The sequence below is a fragment of the Scardinius erythrophthalmus genome (genome assembly GCF_964197995.2).
Source record: "Scardinius erythrophthalmus genome assembly, chromosome: 11".
NCBI lineage: Eukaryota > Metazoa > Chordata > Actinopteri > Cypriniformes > Leuciscidae > Scardinius > Scardinius erythrophthalmus.
In genome coordinates, this window is record NC_138231.1 from 1992724 (window position 1) to 2011467 (window position 18744).

At 42.2% G+C, this 18744-nt stretch overlaps 3 protein-coding genes across 3 annotated transcripts; all 3 read left to right on the plus strand.

The window, feature by feature from the left end:
• Window positions 1-3468: 3468 nt before the first annotated feature.
• Window positions 3469-5784, plus strand: LOC308698938 (zona pellucida sperm-binding protein 4-like). The gene is made up of 8 exons (XM_081379434.1): window positions 3469-4287; window positions 4367-4554; window positions 4628-4725; window positions 4797-4954; window positions 5031-5223; window positions 5293-5440; window positions 5526-5598; window positions 5676-5784. The coding sequence occupies exons 1-8, from the start codon at window positions 3513-3515 to the stop codon at window positions 5750-5752; spliced, it is 1710 nt and encodes a 569-aa protein (XP_081235560.1). The 5' UTR covers window positions 3469-3512; the 3' UTR covers window positions 5753-5784.
• Window positions 5785-10737: 4953 nt separating this feature from the next.
• LOC308698662 (zona pellucida sperm-binding protein 4-like) lies at window positions 10738-13038 on the plus strand. The gene is made up of 8 exons (XM_081378900.1): window positions 10738-11541; window positions 11621-11808; window positions 11882-11979; window positions 12051-12208; window positions 12285-12477; window positions 12547-12694; window positions 12780-12852; window positions 12930-13038. The coding sequence occupies exons 1-8, from the start codon at window positions 10767-10769 to the stop codon at window positions 13004-13006; spliced, it is 1710 nt and encodes a 569-aa protein (XP_081235026.1). The 5' UTR covers window positions 10738-10766; the 3' UTR covers window positions 13007-13038.
• A 2137-nt stretch (window positions 13039-15175) lies between these two features.
• LOC308698416 (zona pellucida sperm-binding protein 4-like) lies at window positions 15176-17501 on the plus strand. Its single transcript, XM_081378469.1, has 8 exons — window positions 15176-16004; window positions 16084-16271; window positions 16345-16442; window positions 16514-16671; window positions 16748-16940; window positions 17010-17157; window positions 17243-17315; window positions 17393-17501. The coding sequence occupies exons 1-8, from the start codon at window positions 15230-15232 to the stop codon at window positions 17467-17469; spliced, it is 1710 nt and encodes a 569-aa protein (XP_081234595.1). The 5' UTR covers window positions 15176-15229; the 3' UTR covers window positions 17470-17501.
• The last annotated feature ends 1243 nt before the right edge of the window (window positions 17502-18744 follow it).

An 18744-nucleotide genomic window follows, 5' to 3' on the forward strand; every position in this document is an offset into this window, starting at 1 on the left:
GGATGCAGGACAACCAGCTAATAAAGCATTACAGTAATCTAGTCTCGAGGTCATGAATGCATGAACTAACTTTTCTGCATCAGAAACAGATAGCATGTTACGTAACTTAGCAATGTTTCTAAGGTGGAAAAAGGCTGTTCTTGTAACATATGAAATATGATTTTCAAAAGACAAGTTGCGGTCTAATATAACACCCAGGTCTTTTACTGTAGAGGATAAGGTAACAGGACACCCTTCTAAATTAAAGTTGTATTGTAAGAGGTTTTGTGGGCAGTTTTTTGGACTAATAAGTAATACCTCCGTTTTATCTGAATTTAATAGCAGAAAATTACATGTCATCCAGTATTTTATATCTTTAACACACTCTGTTAATTTAGATAATTTAGCGTTTTCATCTGGTCGTGATGAAATATATAATTGAGTGTCATCAGCATAACAGTGGAAATTAATTCCATGTTTTCTTATAATATTACCAAGTGGCAGCATATATATTGAGAATAACAGAGGGCCTAACACAGATCCTTGCGGTACACCGTAGTTTACTGACGTTATCTTCGATTTTTCCCCATTTACGCAGACAAAATGGTAACGGTCTGATAAGTATGATCTGAACCAGCTTAATGCCTGTCCCTGAACACCAGTGTAGTTTTGTAGTCGGTCAAAAAGTATTGTGTGATCTATAGTATCGAACGCAGCACTAAGATCAAGTAAAACTAATATTGAGATACAGCCTTGGTCAGAAGCTAAAAGTAAATCATTTGTGATTTTAACAAGCGCAGTTTCTGTGCTATGATGCGGTCTGAATCCAGACTGAAACTTTTCATAGATATCATTTTCTTGCAAGAAAGAGCCCAGTTGAGCGGACACAACTTTTTCTAGTATTTTAGACATAAATGGAAGATTTGAAATGGGTCTGTAATTTGCTAGGTTATTATGATCTAATTGTGGTTTCTTAATAAGAGGTTTTATAACTGCCAACTTGAATATTCTTGGAACATGACCTAAGGATAAAGACGAGTTAATAATATTGAGAAGAGGCTCTTCCACTACAGGTAACACTTGTTTCAGTAGTTTAGTTGGTATTGGATCTAATAAACACGTTGTTGGTTTAGATGCAATGATAAGTTTATTTAACTCTTCCTGTCCTATAGTTGCAAAGCGCTGTAATTGTTCTTGCGGGGTGATAATTGAGGCTGAATCATAAGACACCATTAAAGATTGTACATTTACAATTGTGTTTCTGATGCTTTCTATTTTCTCAGTGAAGAAATTCATAAAATCATTACTACTACACTGTAACGGAATATTTTGCTCCGGTAACGTCTGTTTATTTGTTAGTCTAGCCACGGTGTTAAATAAAAACCTAGGATTATTTTGGTTGTTTTCTATTAGTTTGCGGAGATGCTCAGCCCTGGCTGCTTTTAGGGCCTTTTTATAACGTGACATACTGTCTTTCCATGCGATTTTAAAGACCTCTAGATTAGTTTGTTTCCATTTACGCTCTAAATTACGAGTTTCTCTCTTTAGAACATGCGTAACACTGATGTACCATGGTGCTTTAGTTTTCTCTCTAACCTTTTTTAATCTAATTGGTGCAACAATGTCTAATGTACTAGAGAAAATGGTGCTCATAGTGCTAGTCATTTCCTCTAGTTCATCTGTTTGTTTGGGTTCACTGAGCAGCTGAGATAGATCAGGTAAGCTATTTGAGAAATGATCTATAGTTGTTGGAAGGATTGTTCTGCCTGGTCCATAACGCGGCGCAACATGACAGATTTCAGCGGTACGTAGTATGCAAGTGACCATGTAATGGTCAGTGACTTCATCACTTTGCGGTATAATATCTATATCGGTTGGATCGGCTCCATGTGATATAATTAAATCTAGCGTATGATTAAGACGATGAGTGGGACCAGTTACGTTTTGCTTGACCCCAAAGGAGTTTAATAAATCTGTAAACGCAGCCCCTAAAGCATCATTTGAATTATCTACGTGTATGTTAAAAATGGTGTACTCTATTGCCTACTGACCAAGTACGTAAACATTTTAAGAAGTGCGCTAGCAGGTGTGATTTAAAGGGATACTTCAGTGTTTAGCATTAAGCTTTGTATCAGTAGAAAACCTGTAGTATTTTTAAATTACCATGCTTCCCTCCCTCATATCCCCCTGAGATGAGAGATTTATGTATTTTTTTGTCTGGAAAAAATTCTCTGATGATGCAAAAATTGGCATTTTGCGTCATCAGAGGATTATTTTTTTTGGCCAGAGGCTAGAAACTACAGCCAGTAGGAGCTAGTTCCGCATGTTTTCAACCCACCCATAGGGGGTGGGATCTCACTCACAGAATGTACAAATAGTGTCAGCCATCTTTTTTTTTTTGGAAGCTAAGCTAACAGGCTCTTGTTCTGTGGAGAAAGCTGAGTAGTAGGGGTTACCATCCTCTTTTTCCCGGACATGTCCGGCCGTCGAAATCATCAAAAATGTCCAGGATCCGGCCTTTGCTTTCTAGAGTCGCCATTCATTGTTTACATGCACACCATTTGTTTCAATATAACTGAATTCATTCCGATTGGTGAATCTGAATGTAGTGTTTACTTGAACGCTAAACAAGTGATCGGCTGATGTGCGTTTTAACATTGTTAAGAGAATTCCCGCTCCTCCGGGAGAGAGAGCCTACAAGACCGATGCGTCTCACAGGTGTCTCTCATCAGTAATCACGCCACCGGCCTCGCGCCGTTCTCCCACGCCCCTCAGCCTCGTCCTGCTCACCACAGTAAACATAATGAATGGTGACTGTAGAACGCAAAAGCCGAATCCCAGACATTTTGGCCGATCTCGAAATCCAGGGCAGACTCGTCATGGAGACTCCCGATAAAACAACGTCTTTTAAGTTTCGAGTCAACTAGTAGCCTAGCCTAGTTGTTTAACTGCGCTCTCTTACCGGCTTACTGGCTTGGGAGTGGCCTCGTAGGGCAGCGAAGCAAGTGCATTCTGTGAGTTGTTGTCTTTCATCCACATGAGCCAAAAATACATTTTCTGGCTTTTCTCAGTCTAGAAGGCTCCAAATTCAAAAATAATTTCACATTTCTACGACATAAATGACCTGTTTTAAATACACATTCATCTTTCCAGAAGTGAAGTACCCCTTTATACTTTCTTCAAATATACAGGCCTGTTGCATTGAGAAAACTATTATGTGTTACAAAGAAGAAGAAAAAACAATCCAGAATAGCTAAAACATCTAATATAAAAAGGCTGAATTCAGAAGGGCAGAAATAGTACTAGCATACTATTCTGAATTCAGCTCAATGTGGTTTTATGTATGTTCAAAAGGGAAAAATTTACTTTTAAGAAACAATCGAATCACCCAGTTGCATAAACTCCCACTCGTGCAAGTCTGGAGAATCATGACTGTTAATGAAGAGGGAGGGATTATCATTAATTAGCCAAAGTCTGTAGAGTACAAAAAGACCAAAGGGCAGCACCTCAGCAGTGTGACTAGCTGTTGAACAATGGCAGGAAGTTGGTGTGCTGTTCAGTCTCTGGCACTTTGTGTTTGGCTCTGTGCTTTCAGTCATGCTGTTCCGAAGTGGAGTGATCTGCCCCAGAATCCTCAAGCTCTGATGTTCCAGCAAACTGACCAGCGGTTTCAAAAGCCAGTTCAACAGCAAGCTAGTCAATGGTTTCCTCAGCAGGTTCAAAAGCCGGTTCAACAGCAAGCTAGTCAATGGTCTCCTCAGCAGTTTCCTCAGTCAGTTCAACAGCAAGCTAGTCCACAGTTTCCTCAGCAGGTTCAACAGCAAGCTAATCAATGGTCTCCTCAGCAGGTTCAAAAGCCAGTTCAACAGCAAGCTAGTCCACAGTTTCCTCAGCAGGTTCAACAGCAAGCTAGTCCACAGTTTCCTCAGCAGGTTCAACAGCAAGCTAGTCAATGGTCTCCTCAGCAGGTTCAAAAGCCGGTTCAACAGCAAGCTAGTCAATGGTCTCCTCAGCAGTTTCCTCAGTCAGTTCAACAGCAAGCTAGTCAACAGTTTCCTCAGCAGGTTCAACAGCAAGCTAGTCAATGGTCTCCTCAGCAGTTTCCTCAGTCAGTTCAACAGCAAGCCAGTCAACAGTTTCCTCAGCAGTTTCAGCCTAAGCAGCCAGTGGCACAGGCAGAGCCCCTTGACAAATGTACTGTAGCTGATTATGAGCAGATTCAATGTGGACCACCTGGTATCAGTGGTGCTGAGTGTGCTGCTATCAACTGCTGCTTTAATGGACAGCAGTGCTACTATGGGAAGGCAGGTAAGAGTGTGGAGTCAGTGTAGAGGCATTCATGTTAAACTGATCCTCAGCAATAACCTGCTCTTGTAACTCGTTCCAGTGACTGTCCAGTGTATAAGAGATGGTCAGTTTGTGGTAGTGGTGGCTAGAGATGTTACACTGCCTCGATTGAGCCTGGATTCAGTCCGTCTCCTGGGTGGAAGTGATCCAGCTTGCAGTCCTGTGGGATCCACACCTTTCTTTGCTATATACCAGTTCCCTGTCACTGCGTGTGGCACAAGCATGATGGTGAGTAGCTGCTTGTGGTTTTGTTCCGCATGGCTTAGAATGGATTTGATGCTAACAATGTTACTATTTGCAGGAGGACAGTGGATATGTGGTGTATGAAAACAGAATGACCTCCTCATATGAAGTGGGTATCGGACCACTTGGTTCCATTACAAGGGACAGCCATTTTGAGTAAGTGACGTATGCTTTATCATAAATGTGAATCACTGACACATGCTACAAGCTCACTGTTTGTTGTCCAGGCTTCTCTTTCAGTGTAGGTACTCCGGTAGCTCTGTGGAAGCTCTGGTTGTGGAGGTCAACACCGTTCCTCCACCTCCACCAGTAGCTGCTCCTGGACCCCTCAGGGTGGAGCTTAGACTGGCAAATGGTCAATGTGTCACCAAAGGCTGTGCAGAAGGTAAATGTTTGCCCCAAGTATGCTTAAAGCCTTTCTAAAACTCCAGTTCCTAGTTAAACACTGCATTCTTCCTCAGGGGACGAGGCGTACACATCCTATTACAGTGATGCTGATTATCCAGTTACAAAAGTCCTGCGGGAGCCTGTGTATGTTGAGGTGCACATTTTGGAGAGGACCGACCCCAACATTGTCCTGATGCTGGGACATTGCTGGGCGACATCAACCCCCAGTCCACTCAGTCTACCCCAATGGGATCTTCTGGTTGATGGGTGAGTAAGGCCAGTCTTTACCCATCTAGTGTGCTGGAAGGCATTTCTGACTGCCTCTTTGCCTTTCAGATGCCCTTACCAGGATGATCGTTACCTGACCACATTGGTTCCAGTGGCTGGATCATCTGGTCTTCAGTTCCCGACCCACTACAAGCGCTTTGTTGTGAAGATGTTCACGTTTGTAGATCCAGCATCACTGGCTCCTCTGCAGGAAACCGTATGCTCTGCAGCCTTACCTCAACCCTTAATATTAGTACTTTTTACAGTGAATTCTATGGCTTAACCCTTTCCCCCTCTGTTAGATCTTCATCCACTGTAGTACAGCGGTGTGCCATCCCTCCTCTGGCTCATGTGAGCAAAGTTGCTTGAGGAAAAGTAAGTGCTTGCTGTAGTTGACTTCAGGAACTGAGAATTTATTTAAATGCCCCTCATGCTTCTACCACTTTTTACAGGAAGAGACACACACGTCAAGACCATCTCTAGTGGGCAAACTGTGGTGTCTAGTGGACAAGTTAACCTGGTCAAGTGAATTTGAGTTTTAATAAACTTAATGAAACTCAACATGTTTCTCTTTGGTATTCATTTCTGTCTGGAGTTGGATGTTTCATGACTGTTCTTAGTTTGACTTCTGCACTACTAAACCTTTTTTTCTTTTGTGCATTGAGATTCTTGACTTGAACTAAACAAGCCAAGTTTCTGCTTAAGCCTTAACTTGACTAGAACTTGGCAAATAGTAGTTAACTTGGGCCCCTGTTCATGTTTCACATATCAAATTAAGGTTTTAGCTTCTGTCTGAGGCTTTACGACTTTATGGCTGGACTAGCATAACTGCATATATTGATGCCCAAACCCCTCTGAGGTCACTCGTTGGCTTTTTGTAATGCTTTCTTAGTCGTGCAAGTATAGAATCATATCTTGGGATAAAGGATGAGTGCAGGTTGATACTGATTTTTATTTAATTCTTTTTTCAGGCTAGTCCCAGTAATGTAGACTGCTTTCATACAAGCATAAATCCCTTAACTGTTGTATCCCAACTAGGTAGCTGTCCAAGGCCTTGTTTACACCTGGTACTAAGGAGTATTTTTGTAAATCGGATCACAAGTGAACTTTGGTAAATGAAGGTGTAAAAAAGGGGCTAATTTTATTTTGAGCTTGTCTATTTTTGGCCACTTCCAGAGGTAGTCCAACACATTTGACCAGATTGCTTTCATAGTGTAGATGCTCATGTGGTTAAATGTATTTGAACAGCCGCAAAATTCAATTCAAATTTATTTGTATAGCGCTTTTCACAATACATATTGTTTCAAAGCAGCTTTACAGAAAGTGCATTTCAGAAATGTACATAGAGAAATACAGTTAGTTAATCATGTATTGATTTAGGGCATAAACATCGCCAGCGTCGAGTCGTCTCTTCACAGGCGCCGAGTCGTCTCTGCACGGGTGTTGGAGAATCTGTAGTTTCCATGAGAGGCTGGATACAAACTGGAGCTGACGATCTGTATTTACCTCGGGACTAGCGTCCCGAGATAACAACAGAAAAGCATATGGGAAATAATTAGCGTAGCTGCTGTTCGCAATATTAATGCATTCAATCTGATTCAACTGTAGTATAAAATGTAAGTATTATGTGAATGCCTGGCTGAAGAGATGCGTCTTTAATCTAGTTTTAAACTGGGACAGCGAGTCTGAGCCTCGAACAATATCAGGAAGGCCATTCCAGAGTTTAGGAGCTAAATGTGAAAACGCTCTCCCTCCTTTAGTGGACTTAGATATCCTAGGAATGACCAGAAGCCTCGAATTTAGTGATCTTAAAGAGCGCGATGGATTGTAGGGCGATAGAAGTTCCGTTAAATACACGGGAGCTAAACCATTTAGGGCTTTATAGGTCAGTAGCAATACTTTGTAATTGATACGGAACTTTATAGGTAACCAATGTAGAGACGACAGAATTGGTGTTATATGATCGTATTTTCTTGATCTAGTAAGAACTCTAGCGGCGGCATTTTGGACTAACTGTAGCTTGTTTATTGAGGATGCAGGACAACCAGCTAATAAAGCATTACAGTAATCTAGTCTCGAGGTCATGAATGCATGAACTAACTTTTCTGCATCAGAAACAGATAGCATGTTACGTAACTTAGCAATGTTTCTAAGGTGGAAAAAGGCTGTTCTTGTAACATATGAAATATGATTTTCAAAAGACAAGTTGCGGTCTAATATAACACCCAGGTCTTTTACTGTAGAGGATAAGGTAACAGGACACCCTTCTAAATTAAAGTTGTATTGTAAGAGGTTTTGTGGGCAGTTTTTTGGACTAATAAGTAATACCTCCGTTTTATCTGAATTTAATAGCAGAAAATTACATGTCATCCAGTATTTTATATCTTTAACACACTCTGTTAATTTAGATAATTTAGCGTTTTCATCTGGTCGTGATGAAATATATAATTGAGTGTCATCAGCATAACAGTGGAAATTAATTCCATGTTTTCTTATAATATTACCAAGTGGCAGCATATATATTGAGAATAACAGAGGGCCTAACACAGATCCTTGCGGTACACCGTAGTTTACTGACGTTATCTTCGATTTTTCCCCATTTACGCAGACAAAATGGTAACGGTCTGATAAGTATGATCTGAACCAGCTTAATGCCTGTCCCTGAACACCAGTGTAGTTTTGTAGTCGGTCAAAGAGTATTGTGTGATCTATAGTATCGAACGCAGCACTAAGATCAAGTAAAACTAATATTGAGATACAGCCTTGGTCAGAAGCTAAAAGTAAATCATTTGTGATTTTAACAAGCGCAGTTTCTGTGCTATGATGCGGTCTGAATCCAGACTGAAACTTTTCATAGATATCATTTTCTTGCAAGAAAGAGCCCAGTTGAGCGGACACAACTTTTTCTAGTATTTTAGACATAAATGGAAGATTTGAAATGGGTCTGTAATTTGCTAGGTTATTATGATCTAATTGTGGTTTCTTAATAAGAGGTTTTATAACTGCCAACTTGAATATTCTTGGAACATGACCTAAGGATAAAGACGAGTTAATAATATTGAGAAGAGGCTCTTCCACTACAGGTAACACTTGTTTCAGTAGTTTAGTTGGTATTGGATCTAATAAACACGTTGTTGGTTTAGATGCAATGATAAGTTTATTTAACTCTTCCTGTCCTATAGTTGCAAAGCGCTGTAATTGTTCTTGCGGGGTGATAATTGAGGCTGAATCATAAGACACCATTAAAGATTGTACATTTACAATTGTGTTTCTGATGCTTTCTATTTTCTCAGTGAAGAAATTCATAAAATCATTACTACTACACTGTAACGGAATATTTTGCTCCGGTAACGTCTGTTTATTTGTTAGTCTAGCCACGGTGTTAAATAAAAACCTAGGATTATTTTGGTTGTTTTCTATTAGTTTGCGGAGATGCTCAGCCCTGGCTGCTTTTAGGGCCTTTTTATAACGTGACATACTGTCTTTCCATGCGATTTTAAAGACCTCTAGATTAGTTTGTTTCCATTTACGCTCTAAATTACGAGTTTCTCTCTTTAGAACATGCGTAACACTGATGTACCATGGTGCTTTAGTTTTCTCTCTAACCTTTTTTAATCTAATTGGTGCAACAATGTCTAATGTACTAGAGAAAATGGTGCTCATAGTGCTAGTCATTTCCTCTAGTTCATCTGTTTGTTTGGGTTCACTGAGCAGCTGAGATAGATCAGGTAAGCTATTTGAGAAATGATCTATAGTTGTTGGAAGGATTGTTCTGCCTGGTCCATAACGCGGCGCAACATGACAGATTTCAGCGGTACGTAGTATGCAAGTGACCATGTAATGGTCAGTGACTTCATCACTTTGCGGTATAATATCTATATCGGTTGGATCGGCTCCATGTGATATAATTAAATCTAGCGTATGATTAAGACGATGAGTGGGACCAGTTACGTTTTGCTTGACCCCAAAGGAGTTTAATAAATCTGTAAACGCAGCCCCTAAAGCATCATTTGAATTATCTACGTGTATGTTAAAAATGGTGTACTCTATTACCTACTGACCAAGTACGTAAACATTTTAAGAAGTGCGCTAGCAGGTGTGATTTAAAGGGATACTTCAGTGTTTAGCATTAAGCTTTGTATCAGTAGAAAACCTGTAGTATTTTTAAATTACCATGCTTCCCTCCCTCATATCCCCCTGAGATGAGAGATTTATGTATTTTTTTGTCTGGAAAAAATTCTCTGATGATGCAAAAATTGGCATTTTGCGTCATCAGAGGATTATTTTTTTTGGCCAGAGGCTAGAAACTACAGCCAGTAGGAGCTAGTTCCGCATGTTTTCAACCCACCCATAGGGGGTGGGATCTCACTCACAGAATGTACAAATAGTGTCAGCCATCTTTTTTTTTTTGGAAGCTAAGCTAACAGGCTCTTGTTCTGTGGAGAAAGCTGAGTAGTAGGGGTTACCATCCTCTTTTTCCCGGACATGTCCGGCCGTCGAAATCATCAAAAATGTCCAGGATCCGGCCTTTGCTTTCTAGAGTCGCCATTCATTGTTTACATGCACACCATTTGTTTCAATATAACTGAATTCATTCCGATTGGTGAATCTGAATGTAGTGTTTACTTGAACGCTAAACAAGTGATCGGCTGATGTGCGTTTTAGCATTGTTAAGAGAATTCCCGCTCCTCCGGGAGAGAGAGCCTACAAGACCGATGCGTCTCACAGGTGTCTCTCATCAGTAATCACGCCACCGGCCTCGCGCCGTTCTCCCACGCCCCTCAGCCTCGTCCTGCTCACCACAGTAAACATAATGAATGGTGACTGTAGAACGCAAAAGCCGAATCCCAGACATTTTGGCCGATCTCGAAATCCAGGGCAGACTCGTCATGGAGACTCCCGATAAAACAACGTCTTTTAAGTTTCGAGTCAACTAGTAGCCTAGCCTAGTTGTTTAACTGCGCTCTCTTACCGGCTTACTGGCTTGGGAGTGGCCTCGTAGGGCAGCGAAGCAAGTGCATTCTGTGAGTTGTTGTCTTTCATCCACATGAGCCAAAAATACATTTTCTGGCTTTTCTCAGTCTAGAAGGCTCCAAATTCAAAAATAATTTCACATTTCTACGACATAAATGACCTGTTTTAAATACACATTCATCTTTCCAGAAGTGAAGTACCCCTTTATACTTTCTTCAAATACACAGGCCTGTTGCATTGAGAAAACTATTATGTGTTACAAAGAAGAAGAAAAAACAATCCAGAATAGCTAAAACATCTAATATAAAAAGGCTGAATTCAGAAGGGCAGAAATAGTACTAGCATACTATTCTGAATTCAGCTCAATGTGGTTTTATGTATGTTCAAAAGGGAAAAATTTACTTTTAAGAAACAATCGAATCACCCAGTTGCATAAACTCCCACTCGTGCAAGTCTGGAGAATCATGACTGTTAATGAAGAGGGAGGGATTATCATTAATTAGCCAAAGTCTGTAGAGTACAAAAAGACCAAAGGGCAGCACCTCAGCAGTGTGACTAGCTGTTGAACAATGGCAGGAAGTTGGTGTGCTGTTCAGTCTCTGGCACTTTGTGTTTGGCTCTGTGCTTTCAGTCATGCTGTTCCGAAGTGGAGTGATCTGCCCCAGAATCCTCAAGCTCTGATGTTCCAGCAAACTGACCAGCGGTTTCAAAAGCCAGTTCAACAGCAAGCTAGTCAATGGTTTCCTCAGCAGGTTCAAAAGCCGGTTCAACAGCAAGCTAGTCAATGGTCTCCTCAGCAGTTTCCTCAGTCAGTTCAACAGCAAGCTAGTCCACAGTTTCCTCAGCAGGTTCAACAGCAAGCTAATCAATGGTCTCCTCAGCAGGTTCAAAAGCCAGTTCAACAGCAAGCTAGTCCACAGTTTCCTCAGCAGGTTCAACAGCAAGCTAGTCCACAGTTTCCTCAGCAGGTTCAACAGCAAGCTAGTCAATGGTCTCCTCAGCAGGTTCAAAAGCCGGTTCAACAGCAAGCTAGTCAATGGTCTCCTCAGCAGTTTCCTCAGTCAGTTCAACAGCAAGCTAGTCAACAGTTTCCTCAGCAGGTTCAACAGCAAGCTAGTCAATGGTCTCCTCAGCAGTTTCCTCAGTCAGTTCAACAGCAAGCTAGTCAACAGTTTCCTCAGCAGTTTCAGCCTAAGCAGCCAGTGGCACAGGCAGAGCCCCTTGACAAATGTACTGTAGCTGATTATGAGCAGATTCAATGTGGACCACCTGGTATCAGTGGTGCTGAGTGTGCTGCTATCAACTGCTGCTTTAATGGACAGCAGTGCTACTATGGGAAGGCAGGTAAGAGTGTGGAGTCAGTGTAGAGGCATTCATGTTAAACTGATCCTCAGCAATAACCTGCTCTTGTAACTCGTTCCAGTGACTGTCCAGTGTATAAGAGATGGTCAGTTTGTGGTAGTGGTGGCTAGAGATGTTACACTGCCTCGATTGAGCCTGGATTCAGTCCGTCTCCTGGGTGGAAGTGATCCAGCTTGCAGTCCTGTGGGATCCACACCTTTCTTTGCTATATACCAGTTCCCTGTCACTGCGTGTGGCACAAGCATGATGGTGAGTAGCTGCTTGTGGTTTTGTTCCGCATGGCTTAGAATGGATTTGATGCTAACAATGTTACTATTTGCAGGAGGACAGTGGATATGTAGTGTATGAAAACAGAATGACCTCCTCATATGAAGTGGGTATCGGACCACTTGGTTCCATTACAAGGGACAGCCATTTTGAGTAAGTGACGTATGCTTTATCATAAATGTGAATCACTGACACATGCTACAAGCTCACTGTTTGTTGTCCAGGCTTCTCTTTCAGTGTAGGTACTCCGGTAGCTCTGTGGAAGCTCTGGTTGTGGAGGTCAACACCGTTCCTCCACCTCCACCAGTAGCTGCTCCTGGACCCCTCAGGGTGGAGCTTAGACTGGCAAATGGTCAATGTGTCACCAAAGGCTGTGCAGAAGGTAAATGTTTGCCCCAAGTATGCTTAAAGCCTTTCTAAAACTCCAGTTCCTAGTTAAACACTGCATTCTTCCTCAGGGGACGAGGCGTACACATCCTATTACAGTGATGCTGATTATCCAGTTACAAAAGTCCTGCGGGAGCCTGTGTATGTTGAGGTGCACATTTTGGAGAGGACCGACCCCAACATTGTCCTGATGCTGGGACATTGCTGGGCGACATCAACCCCCAGTCCACTCAGTCTACCCCAATGGGATCTTCTGGTTGATGGGTGAGTAAGGCCAGTCTTTACCCATCTAGTGTGCTGGAAGGCATTTCTGACTGCCTCTTTGCCTTTCAGATGCCCTTACCAGGATGATCGTTACCTGACCACATTGGTTCCAGTGGCTGGATCATCTGGTCTTCAGTTCCCGACCCACTACAAGCGCTTTGTTGTGAAGATGTTCACGTTTGTAGATCCAGCATCACTGGCTCCTCTGCAGGAAACCGTATGCTCTGCAGCCTTACCTCAACCCTTAATATTAGTACTTTTTACAGTGAATTCTATGGCTTAACCCTTTCCCCCTCTGTTAGATCTTCATCCACTGTAGTACAGCGGTGTGCCATCCCTCCTCTGGCTCATGTGAGCAAAGTTGCTTGAGGAAAAGTAAGTGCTTGCTGTAGTTGACTTCAGGAACTGAGAATTTATTTAAATGCCCCTCATGCTTCTACCACTTTTTACAGGAAGAGACACACACGTCAAGACCATCTCTAGTGGGCAAACTGTGGTGTCTAGTGGACAAGTTAACCTGGTCAAGTGAATTTGAGTTTTAATAAACTTAATGAAACTCAACATGTTTCTCTTTGGTATTCATTTCTGTCTGGAGTTGGATGTTTCATGACTGTTCTTAGTTTGACTTCTGCACTACTAAACCTTTTTTTCTTTTGTGCATTGAGATTCTTGACTTGAACTAAACAAGCCAAGTTTCTGCTTAAGCCTTAACTTGACTAGAACTTGGCAAATAGTAGTTAACTTGGGCCCCTGTTCATGTTTCACATATCAAATTAAGGTTTTAGCTTCTGTCTGAGGCTTTACGACTTTATGGCTGGACTAGCATAACTGCATATATTGATGCCCAAACCCCTCTGAGGTCACTCGTTGGCTTTTTGTAATGCTTTCTTAGTCGTGCAAGTATAGAATCATATCTTGGGATAAAGGATGAGTGCAGGTTGATACTGATTTTTATTTAATTCTTTTTTCAGGCTAGTCCCAGTAATGTAGACTGCTTTCATACAAGCATAAATCCCTTAACTGTTGTATCCCAACTAGGTAGCTGTCCAAGGCCTTGTTTACACCTGGTACTAAGGAGTATTTTTGTAAATCGGATCACAAGTGAACTTTGGTAAATGAAGGTGTAAAAAAGGGGCTAATTTTATTTTGAGCTTGTCTATTTTTGGCCACTTCCAGAGGTAGTCCAACACATTCGACCAGATTGCCTTTATAGTGTAGATGCTCATGTGGTTAAATGTATTCGAACAGCTGCAAAATGGTGTACTCTATTGCCTACTGACCAAGTACGTAAACATTTTAAGAAGTGCACTAGCAGGTGTGATTTAAAGGGATACTTCAGCGTTTAGCATTAAGCTTTGTATCAGTAGAAATCCTGTAGTATTTTCAAATTACCATGCTTCCCTCCCTCATGTCCCCCTGAGATGAGAGATTTATGTATTTTTTTGTCTGGAAAAAATTCTCAGATAACGCAAAAATTGGCATTTTGCGTCAGAGGATTATTTTTGGCCAGAGGCTAGAAACTACAGCCAGTAGGAGCTAGTTCCGCATGTTTTCAACCCACCCATAGGGGGTGGGATCTCACTCACAGAATGTACAAATAGTGTCAGCCATCTTTTTTTGGAAGCTAAGCTAACAGGCTCTTGTTCTGTGGAGAAAGCTGAGTAGTAGGGGTTACCATCCTCTTTTTCCCGAATATGTCCGGCCGTCGAAATCATCAAAAATGTCCAGGATCCGGCCTTTGCTTTCTAGAGTCGCCATTCATTGTTTACATGCACACCATTTGTTTCAATATAACTGAATTCATTCCGATTGGTGAATCTGAATGTAGTGTTTACTTGAACGCTAAACAAGTGATCGGCTGATGTGCGTTTTAGCATTGTTAAGAGAATTCCCGCTCCTCCGGGAGAGAGAGCCTACAAGACCGATGCGTCTCACAGGTGTCTCTCATCAGTAATCACGCCACCGGCCTCGCGCCGTTCTCCCACGCCCCTCAGCCTCGTCCTGCTCACCACAGTAAACATAATGAATGGTGACTGTAGAACGCAAAAGCCGAATCCCAGACATTTTGGCCGATCTCGAAATCCAGGGCAGACTCGTCATGGAGACTCCCGATAAAACAACGTCTTTTAAGTTTCGAGTCAACTAGTAGCCTAGCCTAGTTGTTTAACTGCGCTCTCTTACCGGCTTACTGGCTTGGGAGTGGCCTCGTAGGGCAGCGAAGCAAGTGCATTCTGTGAGTTGTTGTCTTTCATCCACATGAGCCAAAAATACATTTTCTGGCTTTTCTCAGTCTAGAAGGCTCCAAATTCAAAAATAATTTCACATTTCTACGACATAAATGACCTGTTTTAAACACACATTCATCTTTCCAGAAGTGAAGTACCCCTTTATACTTTCTTCAAATATACAGGCCTGTTGCATTGAGAAAACTATTATGTGTTACAAAGAAGAAGAAAAAACAATCCAGAATAGCTAAAACATCTAATATAAAAAGGCTGAATTCAGAAGGGCAGAAATAGTACTAGCATACTATTCTGAATTCAGCTCAATGTGGTTTTATGTATGTTCAAAAGGGAAAATTTTACTTTTAAGAAACAATCGAATCACCCAGTTGCATAAACTCCCACTCGTGCAAGTCTGGAGAATCATGACTGTTAATGAAGAGGGAGGGATTATCATTAATTAGCCAAAGTCTGTAGAGTACAAAAAGACCAAAGGGCAGCACCTCAGCAGTGTGACTAGCTGTTGAACAATGGCAGGAAGTTGGTGTGCTGTTCAGTCTCTGGCACTTTGTGTTTGGCTCTGTGCTTTCAGTCATGCTGTTCCGAAGTGGAGTGATCTGCCCCAGAATCCTCAAGCTCTGATGTTCCAGCAAACTGACCAGCGGTTTCAAAAGCCAGTTCAACAGCAAGCTAGTCAATGGTTTCCTCAGCAGGTTCAAAAGCCGGTTCAACAGCAAGCTAGTCAATGGTCTCCTCAGCAGTTTCCTCAGTCAGTTCAACAGCAAGCTAGTCCACAGTTTCCTCAGCAGGTTCAACAGCAAGCTAATCAATGGTCTCCTCAGCAGGTTCAAAAGCCAGTTCAACAGCAAGCTAGTCCACAGTTTCCTCAGCAGGTTCAACAGCAAGCTAGTCCACAGTTTCCTCAGCAGGTTCAACAGCAAGCTAGTCAATGGTCTCCTCAGCAGGTTCAAAAGCCGGTTCAACAGCAAGCTAGTCAATGGTCTCCTCAGCAGTTTCCTCAGTCAGTTCAACAGCAAGCTAGTCAACAGTTTCCTCAGCAGGTTCAACAGCAAGCTAGTCAATGGTCTCCTCAGCAGTTTCCTCAGTCAGTTCAACAGCAAGCTAGTCAACAGTTTCCTCAGCAGTTTCAGCCTAAGCAGCCAGTGGCACAGGCAGAGCCCCTTGACAAATGTACTGTAGCTGATTATGAGCAGATTCAATGTGGACCACCTGGTATCAGTGGTGCTGAGTGTGCTGCTATCAACTGCTGCTTTAATGGACAGCAGTGCTACTATGGGAAGGCAGGTAAGAGTGTGGAGTCAGTGTAGAGGCATTCATGTTAAACTGATCCTCAGCAATAACCTGCTCTTGTAACTCGTTCCAGTGACTGTCCAGTGTATAAGAGATGGTCAGTTTGTGGTAGTGGTGGCTAGAGATGTTACACTGCCTCGATTGAGCCTGGATTCAGTCCGTCTCCTGGGTGGAAGTGATCCAGCTTGCAGTCCTGTGGGATCCACACCTTTCTTTGCTATATACCAGTTCCCTGTCACTGCGTGTGGCACAAGCATGATGGTGAGTAGCTGCTTGTGGTTTTGTTCCGCATGGCTTAGAATGGATTTGATGCTAACAATGTTACTATTTGCAGGAGGACAGTGGATATGTGGTGTATGAAAACAGAATGACCTCCTCATATGAAGTGGGTATCGGACCACTTGGTTCCATTACAAGGGACAGCCATTTTGAGTAAGTGACGTATGCTTTATCATAAATGTGAATCACTGACACATGCTACAAGCTCACTGTTTGTTGTCCAGGCTTCTCTTTCAGTGTAGGTACTCCGGTAGCTCTGTGGAAGCTCTGGTTGTGGAGGTCAACACCGTTCCTCCACCTCCACCAGTAGCTGCTCCTGGACCCCTCAGGGTGGAGCTTAGACTGGCAAATGGTCAATGTGTCACCAAAGGCTGTGCAGAAGGTAAATGTTTGCCCCAAGTATGCTTAAAGCCTTTCTAAAACTCCAGTTCCTAGTTAAACACTGCATTCTTCCTCAGGGGACGAGGCGTACACATCCTATTACAGTGATGCTGATTATCCAGTTACAAAAGTCCTGCGGGAGCCTGTGTATGTTGAGGTGCACATTTTGGAGAGGACCGACCCCAACATTGTCCTGATGCTGGGACATTGCTGGGCGACATCAACCCCCAGTCCACTCAGTCTACCCCAATGGGATCTTCTGGTTGATGGGTGAGTAAGGCCAGTCTTTACCCATCTAGTGTGCTGGAAGGCATTTCTGACTGCCTCTTTGCCTTTCAGATGCCCTTACCAGGATGATCGTTACCTGACCACATTGGTTCCAGTGGCTGGATCATCTGGTCTTCAGTTCCCGACCCACTACAAGCGCTTTGTTGTGAAGATGTTCACGTTTGTAGATCCAGCATCACTGGCTCCTCTGCAGGAAACCGTATGCTCTGCAGCCTTACCTCAACCCTTAATATTAGTACTTTTTACAGTGAATTCTATGGCTTAACCCTTTCCCCCTCTGTTAGATCTTCATCCACTGTAGTACAGCGGTGTGCCATCCCTCCTCTGGCTCATGTGAGCAAAGTTGCTTGAGGAAAAGTAAGTGCTTGCTGTAGTTGACTTCAGGAACTGAGAATTTATTTAAATGCCCCTCATGCTTCTACCACTTTTTACAGGAAGAGACACACACGTCAAGACCATCTCTAGTGGGCAAACTGTGGTGTCTAGTGGACAAGTTAACCTGGTCAAGTGAATTTGAGTTTTAATAAACTTAATGAAACTCAACATGTTTCTCTTTGGTATTCATTTCTGTCTGGAGTTGGATGTTTCATGACTGTTCTTAGTTTGACTTCTGCACTACTAAACCTTTTTTTCTTTTGTGCATTGAGATTCTTGACTTGAACTAAACAAGCCAAGTTTCTGCTTAAGCCTTAACTTGACTAGAACTTGGCAAATAGTAGTTAACTTGGGCCCCTGTTCATGTTTCACATATCAAATTAAGGTTTTAGCTTCTGTCTGAGGCTTTACGACTTTATGGCTGGACTAGCATAACTGCATATATTGATGCCCAAACCCCTCTGAGGTCACTCGTTGGCTTTTTGTAATGCTTTCTTAGTCGTGCAAGTATAGAATCATATCTTGGGATAAAGGATGAGTGCAGGTTGATACTGATTTTTATTTAATTCTTTTTTCAGGCTAGTCCCAGTAATGTAGACTGCTTTCATACAAGCATAAATCCCTTAACTGTTGTATCCCAACTAGGTAGCTGTCCAAGGCCTTGTTTACACCTGGTACTAAGGAGTATTTTTGTAAATCGGATCACAAGTGAACTTTGGTAAATGAAGGTGTAAAAAAGGGGCTAATTTTATTTTGAGCTTGTCTATTTTTGGCCACTTCCAGAGGTAGTCCAACACATTCGACCAGATTGCCTTTATAGTGTAGATGCTCATGTGGTTAAATGTATTCGAACAGCTGCAAAATGGTGTACTCTATTGCCTACTGACCAAGTACGTAAACATTTTAAGAAGTGCACTAGCAGGTGTGATTTAAAGGGATACTTCAGCGTTTAGCATTAAGCTTTGTATCAGTAGAAATCCTGTAGTATTTTCAAATTACCATGCTTCCCTCCCTCATGTCCCCCTGAGATGAGAGATTTATGTATTTTTTTGTCTGGAAAAAATTCTCAGATAACGCAAAAATTGGCATTTTGCGTCAGAGGATTATTTTTGGCCAGAGGCTAGAAACTACAGCCAGTAGGAGCTAGTTCCGCATGTTTTCAACCCACCCATAGGGGGTGGGATCTCACTCACAGAATGTACAAATAGTGTCAGCCATCTTTTTTTGGAAGCTAAGCTAACAGGCTCTTGTTCTGTGGAGAAAGCTGAGTAGTAGGGGTTACCATCCTCTTTTTCCCGAATATGTCCGGCCGTCGAAATCATCAAAAATGTCCAGGATCCGGCCTTTGCTTTCTACAGTCGCCATTTATTGTTTACATGCACACCATTTGTTTCAATCTAACTGAATTCAT